The 21,589-nt window shown below is 38.1% G+C and overlaps 1 protein-coding gene across 1 annotated transcript in view; it reads left to right on the forward strand.

The window, feature by feature from the left end:
* Positions 1 to 21,589, forward strand: part of ALG13 (ALG13 UDP-N-acetylglucosaminyltransferase subunit) — a 65,118-nt gene that overhangs the window by 31,569 nt on the left and 11,960 nt on the right. The window contains 14 exon segments of the mRNA XM_045881696.3: positions 1,732 to 1,807; positions 2,791 to 2,899; positions 4,716 to 4,780; positions 5,137 to 5,237; positions 6,275 to 6,402; positions 7,143 to 7,389; positions 8,233 to 8,346; positions 8,538 to 8,694; positions 9,038 to 9,158; positions 11,589 to 11,621; positions 11,724 to 11,779; positions 12,106 to 12,186; positions 15,504 to 15,575; positions 16,810 to 16,975. Coding sequence (XP_045737652.1) covers positions 1,732 to 1,807; positions 2,791 to 2,899; positions 4,716 to 4,780; positions 5,137 to 5,237; positions 6,275 to 6,402; positions 7,143 to 7,389; positions 8,233 to 8,346; positions 8,538 to 8,694; positions 9,038 to 9,158; positions 11,589 to 11,621; positions 11,724 to 11,779; positions 12,106 to 12,186; positions 15,504 to 15,575; positions 16,810 to 16,975 — 1,526 coding nt within the window.

Raw genomic sequence — 21,589 nt, forward strand, 5'->3', positions numbered from 1 at the left:
AATTTTACCAAGAAGATATGTTGTATTTTAAGATGTTCAGGCTTTGGAGGTTTGATCCAAGTCAGAATCAGTGTTTTTATTGCTGGAGGTGACTTTAGAACTACCTAACTCCATGATTCTCAAACTTCAGTTGTATACAAAGGTATACTTTACAGTGCTTGTTAAAAAGGCAGATTCTTGGGGCTACTTTCACAAAATCTGAGGTCACAGTGGGGCTAGGAATCTGCTTTTTTTAAACAAGGACACCCCAAGTGTTCTGATGTAGGTAGGCTGTGGACCTGGACCATACTTGGAGAAAAAACTAATTTTAAACCAGCACCATCATTTTGTTAGTTGGTAACTGAGGTTACACAGTGGTTGCTTGACACATACATCCAGCTAGTAGAAAAGAATCTCTCAGCCTAAGGGAAGTTTTAGGAGCTTTTGAGTGTCTACCTTTGGTACTCACTAGGAGAAGGTAGTTTGTGGCCTCTGAGGAAACTGTTATTAACAGATTTGGTCAAAAACTTTGTGTTAGAGATAATAAAGTAGGCATTGTCTTGTATTTCTTCTTGATACCTACTTCTGTCTAGGAAATTCAGATAGGCTTGGTGCCAGTCAGGTGTCACCTTGTCTTTTTGTCTTGCTTGCAATTTTATTTCTTGCATATTTGTGGCTTGCAATTTTTTTTTTTTTGGTAGAGGAGTGGTTTTTAATTTTAATTTTAAGATTTTATTTATTTATTTGACAGAGAGAGACACAGCGAGAGAGGGAACACAAGCAGGGGGAGCGGGAGAGGGAGAAGCAGGCTTCCCGCTGAGCAGGGAGCCCGACGTGGGGCTCGATCCCAAGACCCTGGGACCATGACCTGAGCCGAAGGCAGACGCTTAACGACTGAGTCACCCAGGCACCCCGAGGAGTGGTTTTTAAAACTTATTTGGGAATGCAGGGGTAGAAGTTGCTTCATTCTTCACTGGTGACTTGTCCTAAGGACATCAGGCTTTATGGAAACTATAGTAGTAAAAAGGCAAAATGTATTAGTTAGTTATTGCTGTGTGACCGTATTACCACAGATTTTGCAACTTAATATACACTTATCTCACAATTATATGAGTTGGGAATCTGGGCACAGTTTAGCTGGGTCTTCAGCTTAGGGTCTCAATAGGACTGCAATGAGGTTGTTGGCCAGGACTGAGTTCTTATTTCAAGTTTTGACTGAGGAAGGATCCACTTTTCCACTTATGTAGTTCTTGGCAGCATTTAGTTCTTTGCAGCTGTAGGACTGAAAAAAAAAAAAAAAATTTTTTTTTTTGGTGGCTGTCAGCCAGCGGTAACCCTCAGCTCCTTTCCACATGGGCTTGGTGAAATATGATTGCTTGCTTCCTTATAGTCAGCAAGAGAGAGGTCAGCAATACAGGCACTACATTCTTATGCATTATAATAACACATCCTATCTGTTGGTTAGAAGCAAACTTGAGATCGGGGAATCATACATGGATGTGCACACCAGGAGGCAAGGATCGTAGGGCCATTTTAAGAGATGGAGGTATGAAATTTAGGAGATAATCTGCTAAGTATATTGTAGCACATACTTAGAAAAAGGAAGCATAAATGTAAATGTTGGGGTAAAAAAGTATTTGCCTCATTTTTAGACCTGAGCTACTTTACCACTAGGTGGTGGTATAGTCCTTAGACTTAAAATTTAGCTACTGCATTTATATAAAGCTCTTTGTTCTAAATCTTTTCAATTAGGACTGAAGAGTTGGGTGCCTGCTGCAATATTGAAAATATCCCAGAGGGGTACAATCAAGGAACAGAAGAAGCAAAGGTTTGAAATTTTCTAGGGCAAAGAATTTTCATAATCTTGGCTTGCAGCATCGTAACAAGTTAAGGTCAGGTGGTCCATTCTAGTTACATGGTGTGGAGGAGGAGTTCAGGTTTGCCTTTGTGGAAGTTTTAATCTGAAAATGTAAAATGGGTGCTTAATGTTCTCTGAATTTTTATTCTTGATGGAATTGTTTGGATTGTTTCCAAGCAAACTCTGAACACTTGAGAATTTTCAGAAACTGCTGTTTTTCAAGTTAAAGTAATGTTACAAATCTAGTAGATACTTAGTTTGTAATCAGTGTTCTGATGCTAAGGTTTATTTTTATCATTAAAGAATATAATGCTTGTCCTATTCAAAGAAAATAGGTAATAATCCTGTTTAGAGAAAGGGGAGCGATTTTTACCATCTTTATAGGACTAAAATCAAGCAGACCTTTAGTTTGAGGCTCACTAAATAGGGCTGAAGATACTATTATAATAATGTATGTATGCCCCAAGTGTTGGTAATTTGGGAACAGTAACAGTATTAGATATGATGAAATTCTAGGAAAGCAGAAGAACAAGGTAATTTCTTTGGAAGTTGTAACAGATTTTGACCAAAATGAAATAAAATTTTCAAATTTTTTTCAGGTGATTTTAGGGTACAGAAACAGTTGCACCTCTGTGCTGTTTATCAAGATGAGATTTATTGAATAGCCTGACTGAATCTTTAATCTGTGTGGATTGATTTATATGAGATGTATCCTGAGTTGTAGACAGTATTTCCCTTCTGCCATCTAAAACCTTTTAGATTATTTGCATATTGCTGCTTTAATGTCCTGATTTTTAAAATACACAATAAAACTTACGGCATTTATTTATTTTTTTAATAAAAAAGGGAGGCATATGTACATACTTTAAAAAAAGAACTTTAATTCTTTTTTTCATACAAAGGACACTAAAGCTAAGGATGGTGAATTTGTAGCATGATTATTTTTGTTTTAGTCTCCAGAAAGTCCATCAAAGATGCTCTTCCCCTATAAGGTGCTCAAAGCCCTGGATCCAGAAATCTATCGTAATGTAGAATTTGATGTTTGGTTGGACAGCAGAAAAGGTAATGAAATATCAGTGGCGTACTGTTGAATCCTGACAGATCCAGGGAAAAAATTTTGCAAATTATTTCTGATGAGATGTTCTTAATGTACTGTTGTAAAAAAAAAAAAAAATAGCCTGGTACTTTTTAGCTTACTCGATACATGATTTTATTTTATTTTTTAAGAGATTTTATTTATTTATTTGAGAGAGTGAGAACACACCAGCGGGGTTGTGGGGGGCAGAGGGAGAGGGAGAAGCAGGCTCCCCGCTGATCAGGGAAGGGAGCCCTACTCAAGTAGGGCTGGATCCCAGGACTCTGGGATCATGACCTGAGCCAAAGGCAGATGCTTAACTGACTGAGCCTAGGCGCCCGGTATATTCTCATGATTTTAAATCCAGAAGAGGAAACAAATAGGTTTAGAAGTGGGAAGGGATCTTTTAGAATCTGATGTTTATCCAAGACTTTCAGTTTTACAAAGATTGTGTGGAAATCACTTTTAGATAACTTTTAAGAGTACGTGAAACGGGGCACCTGGGTGGCTCAGTTGGTTAAGCGACTGCCTTCGGCTCAGGTCATGATCCTGGAGTCCCGGGATCGAGTCCCGCATCGGGCTCCCTGCTCGGCGGGGAGTCTGCTTCTCCCTCTGACCCTCCTCCCTCTCATGCGCTCTGTCTCTCACTCTCTCTCTCTCAAATAAATAAATAAAATCTTTTAAAAAAAAATTAAAAAAAAAAAAAGAGTACGTGAAACTTGTTGGGGTGCCTGGGTGGCTCAATCATTAAGCGTCTGCCTTTGGCTCAGGTCATGATCCCAGGGTCCTGGGATTGAGCCCCGCATCGGGCTCTCTGCTCAGTGGGAAGCCTGCTTCTCCCTCTCCCTCTGCCCCTGCTTGTGTTCCCTCGCTGATGTCTCTCTGTCAAATAAATAAAATCTTAAAAAAAAAAAAAAAAGAGTACCTGAAACTTGTAACTGCAAATAAGTTTATCTTAAATTTAAAATGTTAAGACTACCCTCACTGGTAAATGAATAGGTCAGGTGTCTGCAAACTATGGCCTACAGACCAAATCCAGCCTGCCGGCTGTTTTTGTATGGCCCTGTGAGCTAAAAATGGTCTTTATATTTTTAAATGGCAGAAAAAAATATAAAAGAACAGTATATTGTGACACATGAAAATTATATGAAATTCAAATTTACTGTCCATTAATAGTTTTATGGCAGAGCTGAGTAGTTGTGACAAGGTCCTTATGACCCACAAAGATTAAAATATTTACTGTCTGGCTCCTTAAGAAGCAAGTTTGCCAACTTTTGAAATAGGTAATTGTTTATCTCCTTCCAAGAGAAGTTGATCAAATTAGCCCTTAAAGCTCTGCTTTCAAGGTAGCCTTTAATGTTTCATATTCAACTTCTTGAACCTTGGTTAACTTAGGTATAGTTAACAATCTAACAATCTAGAATGAGGCTAAGACCCTGTGGAACACAGTAAGTTGTTAAAAATAACAGGTTACTTTGAAGAAGCTAGTGTTTTTTTTTTTTTTTAATCGAGGTGTGTTACTTCAAATTGTACCTTACTGGTGTTTGACCAACTAAGATTACAACCTCCCAATTTCCACCTATCTATGTTCTTTAGCACAAAACTATTTTGGTATCTCCTTAATTGACTATAGAAATGAATATCAAGAGTAAGAGAATGACCCTTTAGGAACCCCCCCCCGATTTTACCTTATAGTAGTAGCATTGTCAAAAACACTGGTAAAAGTAAATTAGAAAATTAAATGATGTAAAATGGGAAAGGAACCAGTTCGGATGAGCTTGAATCTTCATTTTCTTTTAATAGAACTTCAAAAATCTGATTACATGGAGTATGCTGGGAGACATTACTATTTGGGAGACAAGTGTCAGGTTAGTTTTAATCTTTTAAAAACTCAGTCATTTGTTTCTCCAAGGTTGTGGTTTTAGTCATTAATATAAGTTCAACAAGGCTCATTTACAAAATGCTAAAAAAGTTCTAATGTTCGTTAAATTTTAATTACAAACTTATGTAAGAAGATGTAAGGATCTTTCAAAAAAAAATGTAAGGATCTTCCAGCATGTGCCACCTCTATTAAATCAGACTGGATGGCAGTGATTATCAACCGCTTTAATAAGTAGATACTGAAATCTGTTTGGGGAGAAGTTGTACTTTTGTTTGGCAGAAGATATATCTGTCAGTAGATTGGAGATTGGATGTATTTTTAGTGTCTCCTATCCTCTTTCAGGTTCGCTTGGAATCAGGTGGAAGATACTATAATGCTCATATTCAGGAAGTTGGAAATGAGAACAATTCAGTAACAGTCTTCATTGAAGAATTGGCAGAAAAGTAAGAATACGATGGTTTGTTAAATTACTAAAATCTTTGGCTCTTGATGCCTTTTTGTAATATTAAATTGAGAATTACCAGATGATAGTAAGAAATCCAGTTACATCTGGTACCAGCTTAAGATGACTTACCTCAGATTGTTAAAAGCACATGCTGAAGTATGAAATCTCAATACACCTGTATATGAATAGTTTCCAAATCCCTAGGCCCTAGCCAGTTTACTAGAAATATTAAATACAACAGAATTCTGGTATAAAACTGTTCATACTAATTGGAAAGCTAGTTTGCTGACTGAGCCTCTGCCTATACTAAGATAAGCTAGTCTAGTCATTCTCAAACTTTAACCTGCCCCAGAATTACCTAGAGAGCTTGTTAAAACAGATCGATGAGTTCCATCCCCAGAGTTTCTGATTTCAGTATGTCTGTGGGAGGGCCCAAGAATTTGAACGTCTGACAAGGTTCCAGGTGATATTGATGCTGTTGGTCCACTTGAAGAACCATTAAACTTGCTTATGCTGCCCTTATAATAACCAAAAAAATCTCAGTAGCTTAAAACAATAAAGTTCATTTCTTGCTCATTTAGCATTTTATAGTGCATCAGCGAAGGGGAGACCCAGGCCAACAAAGGCTTTATCTAGACAGTCTTCCATGATCACAGGGAAGAAATGAACATGATCAACCATGTGCTGGTTCTTAAAGCATCTGCCCACGTTTTATTGGCCAAAGTGGATTACATAGCTGAGCCAGAAGTCAGTTGGGTGGGAAAATACAATCCTCTTCCAAGGAAAGGCAACAAATATTTGTAGACTACTCTATCACAGTATTTCCTCTGGAATGTGATATGTGCTACAAATAGCTGTAAAACTGTACAAACTACTCTTAGGTTTTCTAACCTAAAGAAAACCTCAATAGGGTAGCTAGTGTCAACAAGTTTAAGTAGAATACACTTGAAAATGAAGCGGGATGGGTGAGGGTATATATATATCCAGTGAGAATTAAGTCTTGCAGTGGCTTATGGTGGTGTCTTTAACTTTAAGGCATGTGGTTCCGCTGGCTAACTTAAAACCAGTTACCCAAGTCACACCTGTTCCTGCCTGGAATGCTATGCCCAGTCGGAAAGGAAGAGGTTACCAGAAAACTTCTGGGGGCTATGTCCCAGAAATGGGTTTGTATGCTGAAGGTTTTTATTATAGCCCCCTTCTTGTACTTATATCTTTAAAAAGAAAAAAAAAGACAACATAGATAAGTCTTGTTCTCTGGTAGAGTTTTTCAACTTAGGCGTTACTGACATTTTGGGGTGGATAGTAACTTTGTTGTGGGCAGCTGTCCTGTGCATTCTGTGCATTGTAGGTTGATTAGCATCCCTGGCCTCTATTCACTATGCCAGTAGCATCCTTCCCCATAGTTGCAACAACCAGAAATGTCTCCAGACATTGCCAAATGTGCCTCAAGGTGGGGAGGGGCAAAATTGCCTGTGGTTGAGAACCACTGTTCTACAGGACTTCGTATAAACTTAAGCTGGAGTGGATTTTAGACTCTAAAACTTTAAGGGAATAGATTTCTCAAGGAACTAGGAAAACACCTCATAGAAGCAGCCAGTGACATTAATAGGCATAATTTCTTGGAAAATAGGTAATGTAGGTGACTGGCCGACTATGTTTTGATGATCAGAGCCACCTGTATTAAAGATAGTTCTGAGATGTCCATTGATACGGAAATTACCTGCTGGTTTTGCCCTTCCAAATGGAAGATCTAGTACATCCTTAAAGAATACAGACGTTCTCTCCCTGTATTTATTTAGTTTGTTCCCTTAAAAAAAAAGTTCTACACATTTGGGGAGGGGAGGACTGGATCTTTTGCTTTGGTTATGAAGCTTATTTGGCTGCTTCTTTGTTTGCCTGGAAGCTATGTCAGAGATGGACATGAAACAACGGAAGAAGATGTTCAAAAAAGTTAGAGGAAAAGAGGTTTATATGACTATGGCTTACAGCAGGGGAGATGCCCTCCTCCCTCCCAGGCTTCAGCACAGTATGCATTATGGGCATGACCCTCCAATGCACTACCCACCGACAGCTGGCAGTATTATGTCTAATGAACATTTTCATCCTCAACATGCATCTCAGAGACAAGGTCGGGGATATGGGATGCCCAGGTAAGGCTTAACTGACTTTCAAGATAATGTACATCTCTGTTTACGTATTGTTTTTTTTTTTTTTAAGATTTTTTAAAATTTATTTGAGAGGGAGAGACAGAGATAGAGCATGAGCAGGGAGGAGAGGGAGAAGCAGGCTCCCCGCTGAGCAGGGAGCCTGATGCAGGGCTCCATCCCAGGACCCTGGGATCATGACCCGAGCCAAAGGCAGAAGCTCAACTGACTGAGCCACCCAGGTGCCCCTCTATTTATGTATTGTCAATAATTCCTGGACAGAATTACAGTAGAATTTAGAAATGTCTTAGCAGTTTAGCTCCCTTTTGTAATGTCGGCATAGAGGATGTAACTGATGTATACTTAAATTTTTGTCAAATGAATTTATTGGGAAATTGTATTCTCACTGTCTACAAGGAAATATGGAATGGTTGAAGACATGCTAGGGCTATCAAGTTGAGTGCCATGTATTTGGCTCTGTATCCATTAATAATGGATAGACCTAATGCCAGTAGTGAGGAGAACACAGCTCTTTCTATTAGGACAATTTTATTTTTTTTAAAGATTTTATTTATTTATTTGTTTGACAGAGACAGCGAGAGAGGGAACACAGGGGGTGTGGGAGAGGGAGAAGCAGGCTTCCCGCAGAGCAGGGAGCCCGATGCGGGGCTCGATCTGAGGACCCTGGGATCATGACCTGAGCCGAAGGCAGATGCTTAACAACTGAGCCACCCAGGCACCCCATTAGGACAATTTTAGAAAGATGTGTTAATTCTGTTTAAGTATAAAGATTGACGACTCAAGCACTAGTGAATAAAGAGTTTTGTTTTCCTTTCTCTTCATTCTTAGGGATTCATCTCGCTTTATAAACAGGCATAACATGGAGGGCCCTAAAGTTGGTTTTTACCCTGGCCCAGGTAAAAGATGTTGCCAGAGCTATGATAACTTCTCCTATAGATCTCGGTAAGTGAATTTTAAATGTTGAAAATCAGAAAATGGGTACGTTTGGCTTCATTGCTGAACAACAAATACATGGATTAAATTTTTTAGAAGTGTCAACACTGAGATGTTTGAACTGTTATTTAGAAATTAGAAATGTTACCACCAAATTTTATCATTTTTTCCCCTTTTCTCTGAACTACTTAATACTTAAGTTCCTTTAGACGTAGTCACCGCCAGATGCATTGTATGAATAAGGAGTGCCAGTATAGCTTTGCCCCCGAGAGTGGACAGATGCCCAGGGGCTTGGAAGAAACCATTACCTTTTTTGAAGTTGAAGAAGGGGATGAGACTGCTTATCCAACTTTACCTGTAAGTAGGTCAAAGATTTATTCAAAAAAGCTGTTTACTTTCTCTCTTTTTTTTCTTTAAAGGCAGTGTGGATAGATTTTAGGTTTTGACAAACCACCAAATAAAGCACTTCTGGAAAACATGAATTTTTATCTTAGAGCTTTTAAAATATGGGAGAGGAGAACTTTTTAAAGCTATTAGAGAAAAGGGGTAGAGGTGGACCAATAATTTTGCCTTACATAGTATGGGCTAATATTTTGTTTTCTTGATCATTTTCTCATGTTTTTTGATTCTAAAGTCCATTAAGATATATTTATAGCTTTATTTCCTGAACTGCATGTCTATGTGTGTGTCTTTGGTACAGAATCGTGGAGGGCCCTCTACAATGGTTCCTGCTGCTTCGAGATACTGTGTTGCAAGGCGAGGACGTAGCTCGGGCAAACAGACTTTGCATTCAGAGGAGGGCAGTGGCCAGAGTGACAATGGTGAGTCAGTTACAGTTAAATGTTTCTTTAAAAGATGATTCTTGTGGCATTAACACATCAGGGCTCTGAAGTAGATTTAAAGTTTTGGTTTCAGGGGATCTCACACTGTTCTGGTAGCTCATTTTGAACGAGTTATCAGTTCTTGTCTCAGAGCTTGCTAGGTGTTTGAAGATGTTTTGGTCTTTCTCAGAAGGACAGACTTCTATTTCTATAGGCCACCACATTGTCACAGTTTACTTTCAGCTCTCTCACTAGGTCTTCTAGTGAATTTTGATTTGGTGAGATTTTGGTATGGAAAATACCCATTCCTTATTAGGAAGGCACTATTTATGTTATGGTGAGGACTGTTTGTTTGTAGAACTACTTTGGGCTTTTCTGTGACTAGCTGCTATTTTATGAGACTATTTTATGAGACTGCTATTATGAAAATAATTTCGTTGCCCAAAGAAGTCTGCTTGACTTACAACGTTACTGTTCATTGTATCCTATTGGTCATCCACTGTACTAAAGAACTATATTTATAATTTAATATAATACTTAACTGCATCCCTCTAAGGAATATGGTATCCTTGTTTATAAGGAAATTGAGGTACAAAGGGTAAATGACATGGCCAAAGTCATACCCTTTGGTAAGTGGCAGAGATTTAACTTTTTTATAACAGTTTTATTTAGATATAATCCACATACGGTATAATTCACCTGTTTAAAAAGGGTTTAAAAGTCACCTGTTCAGTGATTTTAATATAGTCACAGAGTTGCATGACCATCACCACAATCAATTTTAGAACATTTTTATCACCCCAAAAAGAAATCCTGTACTCGTTAGCAGCTTCTCCCCATCCCCCCCCCCCCCCGCCCCCAGCCTTAGGCAACCACAAGTCTGCTTTCTATCTTAATGGATTTTCCTATTCTGGACGTTTCATATAAGTGGAATCATGCAATATATGGTCCTTTGTGATTGGCAGAGGTCAATTTTGAATTTGGTTTGTCTGACACTAAAGCCTGTATGTATGTCCTTAACAGTTGCTATGGTGCCTCTCACCATGGGGTGTGCTTGTTTTTACCATTTTACTGTAAAATGATGTATGAGTGACAGACAATTCTACTGAAACAATTCTGGAGGAATTGGGTGGATTAAGGAGGTTTGAGGCAGTCTCACTGACTTGATTTAACAGTCAAGTTCTTTATTTTCTTGTGATGTTTTTCTGTGTACATGTGTAGAAGAAAATAGGTATTTCTAGGAATTTAATGAGGACAAAACATCTAGCACAAGAATGACCTGTGAAGACTTTGTCCCCATGCATGTGCTCAAGGACGTGTACTCTCTGCTCTTTTACTCAGCATGACCCTTTCGTCTTTTCCCTTTAGCTTGGTGGGTACCTTCAGATGTACTGCTCACCTGTAGTGGCATATTCAAAGTAACCAAATCTTTGTTCTCAACTTAAATCCTGCTGTCTGGAGTGGTTGCATGTATGTGATTGATAAGTGACTTGTTTAAGAATCAAATCCAGTTTTGACCTGTGGGGTTTATTTGGTGGAAAACTGTCCAGTTGATGATTAACTTTCTCTGCATTTCGATGGTATAGTATAGTCTTAACAGCAAAATACTTTAGATCACTGAGCCATCCTCTTGAGAACAAACCAATTTTAAAAAATGTAATATTAAGACAGGCTGAGAAACAGATGAGGCATGATATACCCCTTTAATGTCCACCTAAGCATAATATGGGTTATACTCTACAGATACCATTTACTATATATCATGCTGTGTTCTTTTCACCCCCTATGATCTGGGTACTGTTACCCTATTTTATCATGCAGAAATTGAGGCACAAAAAATTAAATAACCCACCTAAAGTGATAATAAGTTAATCAGGATTCAAATGTAGACAGCCCTAACTCTAGAGCCAGTGAACTCAATCACCATATTCTACTGCTTGACTGGAAAAATTGGATACAACTGGGTTTTTACCTCTGCCTGAACTTTTTTTTTTTTTTAAAGATTTTATTTATTTATTTGACAGAGAGAGAATGAGAGAGAGCACATGAGAGGGGGGAGGGTCAGAGGGAGAAGCAGACTCCCTGCCGAGCAGGGAGCCCGATGCGGGACTCGATCCTGCGACTCCAGGATCATGACCTGAGCCGAAGGCAGTCGCTTAACCAACTGAGCCACCCGGGCACCCTACCTCTGCCTGAACTTTTAAGAACCAAGGGAATTTTCAGAGGAGAAATTTGTCCTGTTTATAGTCAATATCTGGCTTCAATATCTGTTGACTAGTATGAAAGTTCAAATCATTTGTTTCAAGGATGTATACATTTTAGTTCTGAATATATATCCATAAACCTTGAGAAAAAGCAAGTGCTGGCCATCTGGCTCTGCTGAGCTAAAAAGCCCTACATAAACACTTCTTCTGTCTTTTTTTTTTGTAGGGAGATATCATGAAGAATATATTTATCCTTCAGGTCAGTGAGATCTAGATATAATCTGACATTCATCATTGTTTATACAATTTTAAATTATAAAATAATGCTCATTTTTTACTTTACTTTGGCTATATTCTCTAGAACCAGACTATGAAACCTCAGGTGTTTATAGCACAACTGAATCTACAGCAAACTTGGTAGGTATTTAATAAAAATGGCAAGCACTTTATATCTCCTACTGTGTACTAGGGCACTGTTCTAAGAGAGATACATATAAATGTATTTAAATCAGAATAATCCTATGAGGTAGTTAGGGCTTCATTCCCATTTTGTAGATGAAATTAAGACCCTGAAATTAATCTATTTAATGATACTTCTAATGTGCTGATACAAGAGGAAATTCAAACATTGGCATTGATGATTTTTTAGAGGATTTTATTATGATTTTTCTGTAAGAATGGGCCATAAGTCTCAGTTACTTCATATAACAAAAGTTTGTTTCTCGGTTATGCTTCGTATCCAGTGGAGGTCTACAGGAGGGCTCTGCTCAGGAACTCAGGCTGATAGAAGCTCCATTCATGGTTGCCAAGGAAGGAACCAAAAGGTAGTGAATGGTGCCCTGGCTCTTACAGCTTCCACCTGGAGATGACACCTGTCACTTTCTTTTTCATTAGCCAGAATATGTTCCATTGAAGTATTAACTTAATGCGTGCCTGAAAGTCAAAAAGTTGGAAATATTTTAACAGTGCTAAGGACCACAACATTCAACTCATACTCCCTCCCACAGGCAAAAGACGATTCCACCTCAAGGGACGCAATCCAAAAATCTTATTCAGTGTAATAAACTCAGAGCCCAAGGTTTCTGGGAAATGTGTAGTACTCTGTGCATTGGGTCCAGATGTGGCTCATCTTCATCTGGAGGCCTAAAACCAAAGACACAAAGTTATTTAACTGCTACATACCTAATTTATAACGGTGAAGCAGGGACTGAAAAATGGCAGTAAAAATTCCCATTCAGAAAGGGGGGAAAATGGGAGAAATAGTTAATGACCTTTAGCAATTCTGACATCATGGACAGACATTGTGAGGGCCCCCAACCTAGGCATGGGGATTGTCCCCTGGAGGGGCTCTCTGATTCATTTTGTTTCTGGGGCTCTTGGTTGCTCCAGGGCCCTTTGTTCCTTGGCCATATTTGAAGTAGGCTTTGGGGAATAATCCTTCTTGGCAGCTGAGCAGCTTTCTCAGCCTGCTTCTTAGTTGGAGAAAATTAGGAGCCCAGGGGTTGTTTTATCTCAGTTGGATGGTTTTAGTTCTGCTCATAGTTTCTTTGGCTGCGTGATTAATTTATTCTTCTTCTCTCTGTGATTCCTCTTGGTTTCATATGCCAGTAGCCATACTGACAATTCTTTTTTTTAATAGATATACTACTTAGATTTGCTATAATTTGCTTTCTTATCCCTGTGTCTCTCTGATTGCAAGTACCTTGACCTTATCAGGGGTGGAGGAGCCATACTTTTGGAGGCTTTTCCATGAGCCATTTTGTCCAATTGCAAGGATTCAGTGGGTGTTGCATTCTTAGTTGGACTCTTGCTTTGAAATATCTTAATGCAATCAGATTTTAACAATTTGATTTTTGCTTCAAACCCAAGTTTTAACTGCTTTTTGTTGTCCAAAGTATTTATCAGTTTTATATTTTACAATTTTGGTTTGAAGCAATTGCGTCTTCAACCCCGTAAGTCCCTGTATTCAAGGATTCTCTATTCCCTTTCATTCCTACCTACAAACTCCTTTCCTGTACACATCTATCTTAAAAAATGTTGCTAAACTCTGCCAACAGTAATCAAAACACAAAATTAACACTGTTTTCCAAACCTCCCCTAAGAGACAAAAGTTCATTCTCTCCTTTTCAAGTTAGGTTTTTGTTACAGTAGCACCGTACCCTACTTCTAATTACCAAATTACTGTTTCAGTCAAGCTAAGTTATGCTGCAGTAACACCCCCCACCCCAAATCTTAGCAGCTTAACACAGGACAGTTGTTCTTGCTCATGTTCTATGTCTAGTGTAGGTTGGTAGCAGGCTTTTGTTCATCATAGTCACTCGGGGGACCCAGGCTGATGGACGTGTGCTTTCACAGTCACTTTGCTGGACCAAAGATAGGGTAATTGAACACTGGCTTTTAATATTTCTGTTCATATTGACCAAATAAGTCATGGGGCCAGGAAGAACAACTTACCATGTACCCAGGAGAACTGGAATATTTGTAAGAACTTGAATAACAACCCTCTGTTCTCTAATTATGGTTAATCTTAACCTCACATACTAAATTTTTGTTTACACTGTTTAGGCAGTACATCTTTGGAATGAAGAAAACTATGATACGTGATTTCTCTTCCCCTTATTTCTCCTTCCCTTTCCTTTTCCCTTCTAGAGAAATAGTTTTTCTTCTCACTGTGCCATTACTGTTCTCATCATATGCTTCTTAGGCCATTTCTTGAAATAGCCACCCCAGTGAAAAAACAAGTAAAAACCTCACCATCAAGGATGACAAGAGTAGATATTTAATTTCTCTCTTTTTTGATACTTAATTTCTTTCTGTCCCTTTAATTTCATTTGTCACATGTTCATTTTTGTTCTGAACTTACTTTATCATACATCCCCAGTAGCTTTCAGTCTCTTCAGGATGTGCTCCACTCCCACTCCCCAGTCACCAAATCTATAGTAAGTTTCTTTCTTTTTTCTTTCAAAGATTTTATTTATTTATTTGACAGAGATAGCGAGAGCAGGAACACAAGCAGCGGGAATGGGAGAGGGAGAAGCAGGCTTCCCCCCGAGGAGGGAGCCCGATGTGGGACTTGATCCCAGGACCCTGGGATCATGACCTGAGCCGAAGGCAGACGCTTAACGACTGAGCCACCCAGGCGCCCTCTATAGCAAGTTTCTAAGTAATTTTATTCACAGCATGCTGTGGGGAGAGGACCAGTGCAGGACTTAACAGATGTCCAGGCACACAGCCTCCTAAAAAAAAAAAAAAAAAAAAAAAAAACCTGTAAATATTTATTGCTATTTATTTCTGTGCCCAACTCTCAACTAAATCCTTCTGTAGAATTGTTTAGCATTCACACTGGGCCCCCTGAGTTAAAGCCAAAGTTTACTTTTTGGCAGGTGCTTTGGTTGTACTTGAAAACTGACTTTAGAAATGTGCAGTGGCAGTATCGTAGCCAATGAGGTTTATCTGAGGAGTGATTATTGTTAATAGAAATGTGCAGTCCATGGTAAGTTAGGCTCATCTTTGTCACAATATGATTCCTCTTGTTCTCTGTGATTACTTTCCTTGATTGCCTCTGTGCTCTTACCATTGTTAAACCAATTTCTGCTAGGTTTTTTGTTTTTGTTGTCATGACAATTAGTCATGTATAACTGAGCCCTTTAAAAATCATTTTTACTTTCAAAGACCTTGAGCCAGAGGGGAGTGGTGTTCGGATTATACTCCATCCTGCTTAGATAGGCTACAGCTGAATAACCAGATATATCCACCCTTGTCCCAAGCTACATTTTTAGATGGAATGCTTTTGTTTAGTAAAACTGTTGTTGGTCCTACTAAGTTTGAAGCTTTTAAGGCAAGAAAGGCCACTGAAAAAGTGTTTATAATCCTCCGCTACATTTTAGTATCTACACTGGACTAGAATTGGATACGATCAGGTTCTCTATAGATGGGAAATAGCATAGTCACCTAAATCAGGCACTGGAGTGATACCTTTTGGAACGTTATCTTAGTAGTTGCTTCCAAATCTGAACACGTTCAGGACAGATCACTTTTCACTTAATTTTAGGAGATGTTGGGACAAGTCAGATCTTTTATTGATATGTTGTTTGGTTTCTTGATTTACCCTTACTTAACTATATTTCTATATTCATCAAAGTCTCTTCAGGACAGAAGACCATATTCTATGTCTCCTCAGGACACAGTTACCTCATACAACTACCCCCAGAAGGTAATCTTAATAGTGTTATCAAGCAATCACATGGGTGGGGGGAATGACTTTTTTCTTTTTGTTCTCCTTGTCCTTCATCATATTTAAGTATTATTGCACTTTTTGGTGCCTGGCACGGTGATCAGTAAAATTCATTCGAGAAATTGATTATCTGCTGTGTTCCAGACATTGTTCTATGTGCTGGCGTTTGACTACTCATAGTCCTTCTATTCCAAACCTCTTATATAACGAGTGAATTAATATAAATTACTGGTCAAGTCTCTCATGTACTGAAACTGAAATGTAAAGAATAGGGAGCTAGCATCAGAAAGGTTGCTGAAACCATGGGAGCGAATAAGATAATCCTGGGGAAAGGAAGAGATTTGAGGAGAGCATCCAGAACAGAGCCTGTAGATCACCAAATTTTAGCAAATGGGTAGGGAAGGGATAGTTAAGGAGAGAGGAAAAGTAGGAGAGTGTAGTACTATGGAAGCCCCAGGAAGAGAATGTTTCAAGGAGTAGTCAGGTGTCAGTTGCTGCCAGGAGGTCAAGCACCATAAGGACTAGCAAGAGTCTATTAGGATTTGTTGCCATGAAGACCACTGGTGACTTTGAATACAGTTTCTGAGGACCAGAATGGGTAGCAGCCACACAGCAGTGTGTGGTAAGAAAATGGAGACTGCATTGAGAGCAGCATGTTCAAGAAGTGTGTGTTAACTATGTAGTGAATATCTCTCTCTGCACAGTGCTGTATTGGGTGCTGCAGCCTCATCAGAAAAAACAAATTGCAGTCCCATGAAGTTTACACACAAAAAAGCAAAGCACCTTTTCTGTTAAAAAAAAAAAAAAAGTATGTGTTAGTGTGGGGAAATGTATCCACATGTAAAAACAAACATAGCAATCTCTGGATAATGTGTAGGAAATCCAGAGATTACCTGTTTGGGGAGAGGGGAGGGGAACTAGGCAGATGGAAGATAGGGGTTGGAAGGAAACATTTCATTGTATACAATTTTATACTTGATTTTTGAATCATATTAATATATTACTTTTTCAGAAAAATAAATTTAAAAATTAAGATTTTAAAGTTAATTGTGCTCTTTTAAAAGAAATAACCTCATATACGGTTTACATAAAGATTGATTTCTCAGTATTTTCGTTATCCAAATACTATATCTTGAAACTTAGAATCAGATAAGAGACTAACAGTGTTTGAGAAATCACTAAACTTTTCTAAACTTTTCTTCTGCACTTACAGATGATGGTAAATTCTACAGCAGTTGCAGCTTCTTGTGCCAATAGTGTTCCAGCTCCAGTCTTACCTAACTGTGCAGCAGCTAATCAAGCTAGTAGTACCCCTTCAGTTTCCTCACAGAATGCTGTACAGCCTCTATTTGTGTCTCCACCTATACAAGGCAGGCCAGGTAGGTTATTGGTGGTGGCTTACTTTGGGAAGCCTCTTTTCCTGTTCATGAGCATGCACATACAACAATTCTAGTGATTAGATAGGATTACTTTAATTTCTAGTATTAAATTTGTTTAACCTACTTAATAAAGTATGTTCTGTATTTGAGGAATCCATGAGATTTCAGGGCCAGGGTTTCAATTTTTTCTTGCAAATTTGGCTTTGATATAATTTTGTAGCTATTGTTTTGCTACCTTACTGAAAATTTAGAGGACTTTACTAGTTAAACTTTAAGTTTTATTATACAGGAATTAAAGTAGAGGTGTTTAACACTTCACAGAATTCCTGAAAAGTTTGCAGTAAAATACTTTTCTGTATAATGAATCATTTTCCCATGAATGTTGTAAGAAAGAATATAGGCTCTAGGATTTAAGAAACTTAGGTTAGAATTTTGGTTTTACAACTCACTACCTCTGTAATTTTGGACAAGTTATTTAGCCTTACCTATGAACTCTTGGGGGTACTGGTAGTACCAATTTATAAAGTGGTCATGAAATTCCAATGAGTTAATATAATTTAGAATTCTCAGAACTCTGGGAAGGTGGTGGCAACAACAACATAGCTATTTAATCTGAATCCTCAAATAAAAATGGAAATAGCAAAACCAAAACCCGTGGATAACATTTACAGTGAAACTAGGTGGCAAGGTATCCCCACAAGGTGTCCCTAAACAGTTAGGGACAAACCACCAGTCACAAGACCTGCATGCTATCAGGGTCTATGTGGGAGCAAGAAGGACGGAAGCATCAGGGATGTTGTCTGATAGACCTGAGAACAGAAGAACCCCAAAAGAGCTAATAAGAATTCACTGGAAAGTGGGGCAGCCAATTTGGAAGGAGCAGCTAAGACTGGGAAGGGATTTGACCTCTCCAATACTAGGTGAGTGCTTTGGGTACCTGGTAAAGGGACTTGAAGGGCTTGGAGCAATCTGGCCCCTAAGAACCCTCAAAAGTGACCTGCCAGGGCTCCCTGTCAGGATAGTATTCCTTACTGGGGAGAAACTACTGGGAGTGGAATCAGAATTGATCGGGATTGGGAAAAGAACATGTCCAGACCAAAGTAGAGGACAACAGAGCCATGGAATCCTAGAAAGCAGTCATGTTTTTGAACACTACACAAAAACAAAACTACCCTATATCCACCTCATTCTAAAGTTCATGAAAAAAATTTCACATCACAAAGGAAAAGCACTAAGGTGAAATCCTATGCAAAGATGTTTTAAGAACAAAAAAGAATATCCCTATAGACAGTAAAAACATGTCAGAAATGTGCCAACTAAAATGTGCCAACTAAACTAACAGCTATTTCAGAATGAGCTAAAGATATAAATAATACAAAACATTAAAGAATAACTGGAATTAAAAATCTTAGAATAACAAATCAGAATTAGAAAAGCTCGAAGTGATAGAAAAGCATTAAAAATGGCAGAAACTCATTTCAGTTACAAAGACTAAACTATAAAGAACATGACCAAGTATATACAACAGATAATGCTTTAAAAGAAAGATATAAGAAGGAGGGGGAATCTAAAATGAAGAAAAGGAAGATAAAGATTCAAGTGACTTGTTAAAGTTAGGCAAAGGAGATCAAACAGTGATAGAAGTCTCTGAAGAAGAAAACCAAAGTAAGGGAAAAGAACAAATATTGAAAACTATAATTCAGAAAACTTTCCCTGAAATTAAAAAACTTTAAAACTATATACTGAAACAACACTCTGCATACCTGAGAATATTGACCCAGAACAGCCAACACCAAAATAATTCTAGTAAAATGACCAGACTTTAAAGAAAAAGCAAGTCCTTTGATTATCTAGATAAAAGAGCCTATAGAGTATAAAATAAATAAAATGATAATCATCAAACTTTGACAGCAGTTCTTTATGCTAGAAGAAAATGGAGTAACATTTAAAATAAGGCATGTGTAAAACAAAGATTTTATATTCAACCAAAACTGATTTTCAAGCCTAAAAGGCAGTAAGAATTCAGAGAATATTACTTTCATGAGCCCTTCCTGAAGAATCTACTAAAACTATGCTGTCAAGCAAGGTAATCACTAGCCACATGTGACAATTTAAGTTTTAATTAATTACAATTAAATAAAATCTTCAGTTGCTCAGTTGCACCAACCACATGCCAAGTGCTTACAGCCACATGTGGCCAGTGGCTAGTGTATTGGACAGCACAGATACGGAATATTTCTGCCATCATAGAAAGTTCTATTAAATGGACATCAGTGTTCCAGAGAATGAGTTGACTTTTAGACTACCAAAACAAAGACATCGACAGAAGACCTAATGGTAAGTATTAAATGTATAATTACATAAAGAATTAAGACAATGAGTGCTAAGAGGTGGAGAATACACTATGTAATAGCAATAACTTTATGTTTGGACAATGTAGATATTGTATGGCTATTCTTAAAAATAGAGTTGAGAGACCATATGCCAAGCATTTTTTAATCCTCTCAATAATCACATGAGGTTCTTTTATCTAGATAATCAGATTGTTATTCTGAGACTCTGTAATGTCGGCTAAAACAAATGAGTGAGTATGGGATACTCTAATTTTATCCCCTTGTGCCCTTGCAAACCAGGAGTCTAAGTATGGAAGAAAGGTAATATGGATATAATAAGGCTAAAGAAAAGTTTTTATGGTCTCAAATTTGAATTGGAAGTATCAATATAACTTCAGGTGTTTTATTTTTAAATACATATGTATATTTCCCAGCTCTGTCCATTGAAAAGTTCTAGAAACAATATTCTTAGCACTCATTTTGTGGTCTTGACATGCCATTTCTCACTTAAAAAAACCAAGCAGCTTTGTGGAGAAATGGCTGCAGATTCCAGGTCTGGGCAGGAAATGTTCAAGATGAGCCTATATCATTTTGTCATACCAGATAGCAAAGAAGCTATCAGACTACTGGGGCCATGTCAAAAGAACTCAGGAGCCACCTTGAAGAGGTTCCCATTGGCCAAAGATGGAACAATTTGAGTCTCAACGATGATAATTGCAGCAGACTGGAACATACCAAATATGTTAAACATAAAAGTTCTTAATGATATTTTAAAAATTGGTCACCTTAGGATGACAAACCAGGTCATTTTCTTTTTTTCTTTCTTTCTTTTCTTTTTTTTAAAGATTTTATTTATTTGACAGAGAGACACAGCGAGAGAGGGAACACAAGCAGAGGGAGTGGGAGAGGGAGAAGCAGGCCTCCCGCTGAGCAGGGAGCCCGATGCGGGGCTCGATCCCAGGACCCTGGGATCGTGACCTGAGCCGAAGGCAGACGCTTAATGACTGAGCCACCCAGGCGCCCCTCATTTTCTTAATTGGAAAATAAAGTGAAAGAATAAAGCATTTATCCTGCCTACCTTATATGAACTGTACCACTGGGTAACCAACTAGATGAGGGAAAGTGTTTCTATATATTAGTATTCTAACTAATCCGTGAAGATAATTATTTTGCAGTCCTTACTGAATTAGGTATTAAACAGCAATAGCTGTGAAGATTGCAGAAACATTACCTATAGGTATGTCAAAGGAATCAATCCTGAGTCTGATCCAGTCTCCTGGATCTAGCTGCCTATTTGCAGGAAATACAGAAGAACATATTGTAACACACCATGACTATATAATCGGGAAAATACAGACTGTGGGAAACTCAATAGGTCAAAGGGCCAAGATTTTTCAAAACAAAAACTGAAAGGAAATGACAGGGATGGAGAAGGGACCGATATTTTAAAAGACATTTAAGACCTCAACTTTTAAAAGCTATCTAGGGATGCACGTTTGGATGACAAAACTTTTAAAACCACAAAGGAGTGATTACTGTGAAAGGGTAATGGTTAAATTACGGTGGGAGGGAGAGGGTTGTGATTGGGATGGAGCACAAAGACGTTTTCTGGAGTGACTGGCAAAGTTTTATTTCTTGACCTGATAGTGTCCACTTTAAAATAATTCATTTTGATTTGCTTTCTGTATCTGATTCACTTATAATTTAAAAATTAGTGCTTAGCATAATTCCTGGAATAAAAGCATTCAATATATGTTCATTAATGACCATAGAAATTTTTCACTGAAAACGTTAGTGTAGACAGACCCTGGTTTTACTACTTTGTGCTAATTGCAAGGAAAAGCATTAGTTTTCTGCTCTGCAGACTTCTGAGCTTCAAATCAAATGACAGGTGAATCAAACATTGGAGTGCCTCATTTATGTACAGTCATTGAAAGCTTCCCATTTAAATGTCAGATTGTGTTCTGTGTAGATATTTCTAAAAATGCATTTATTTTACTTCTTGTTCTTTGAGTCACTTATCAACCTCAGCTATAACTCTACTAGGTCATGGCTGCTATGTAATCACTCTTTAACATTTCTTTCACTCCTCTAGATGAAACAGCTCATGTTTCCCATTGTGTTATTCTTGTGTCTCTCTGGCAGCCCCAACCCATCCTCCATTATGAAGTCACTTATTATCTGGCATTGTCATGGCATTAGATGCAATGATTGCCTTTAATATGAATCTCCCCATAGGCATTAAATACTGTTAACTGAGTTTTGATAACTGTTCCCAAGG

The sequence above is a fragment of the Mirounga angustirostris genome, unplaced genomic scaffold (assembly GCF_029215605.1).
Source record: "Mirounga angustirostris isolate CCGP_5_RB_7025 unplaced genomic scaffold, mMirAng1.0.hap1 SCAF_11, whole genome shotgun sequence".
Taxonomy (NCBI): domain Eukaryota; kingdom Metazoa; phylum Chordata; class Mammalia; order Carnivora; family Phocidae; genus Mirounga; species Mirounga angustirostris.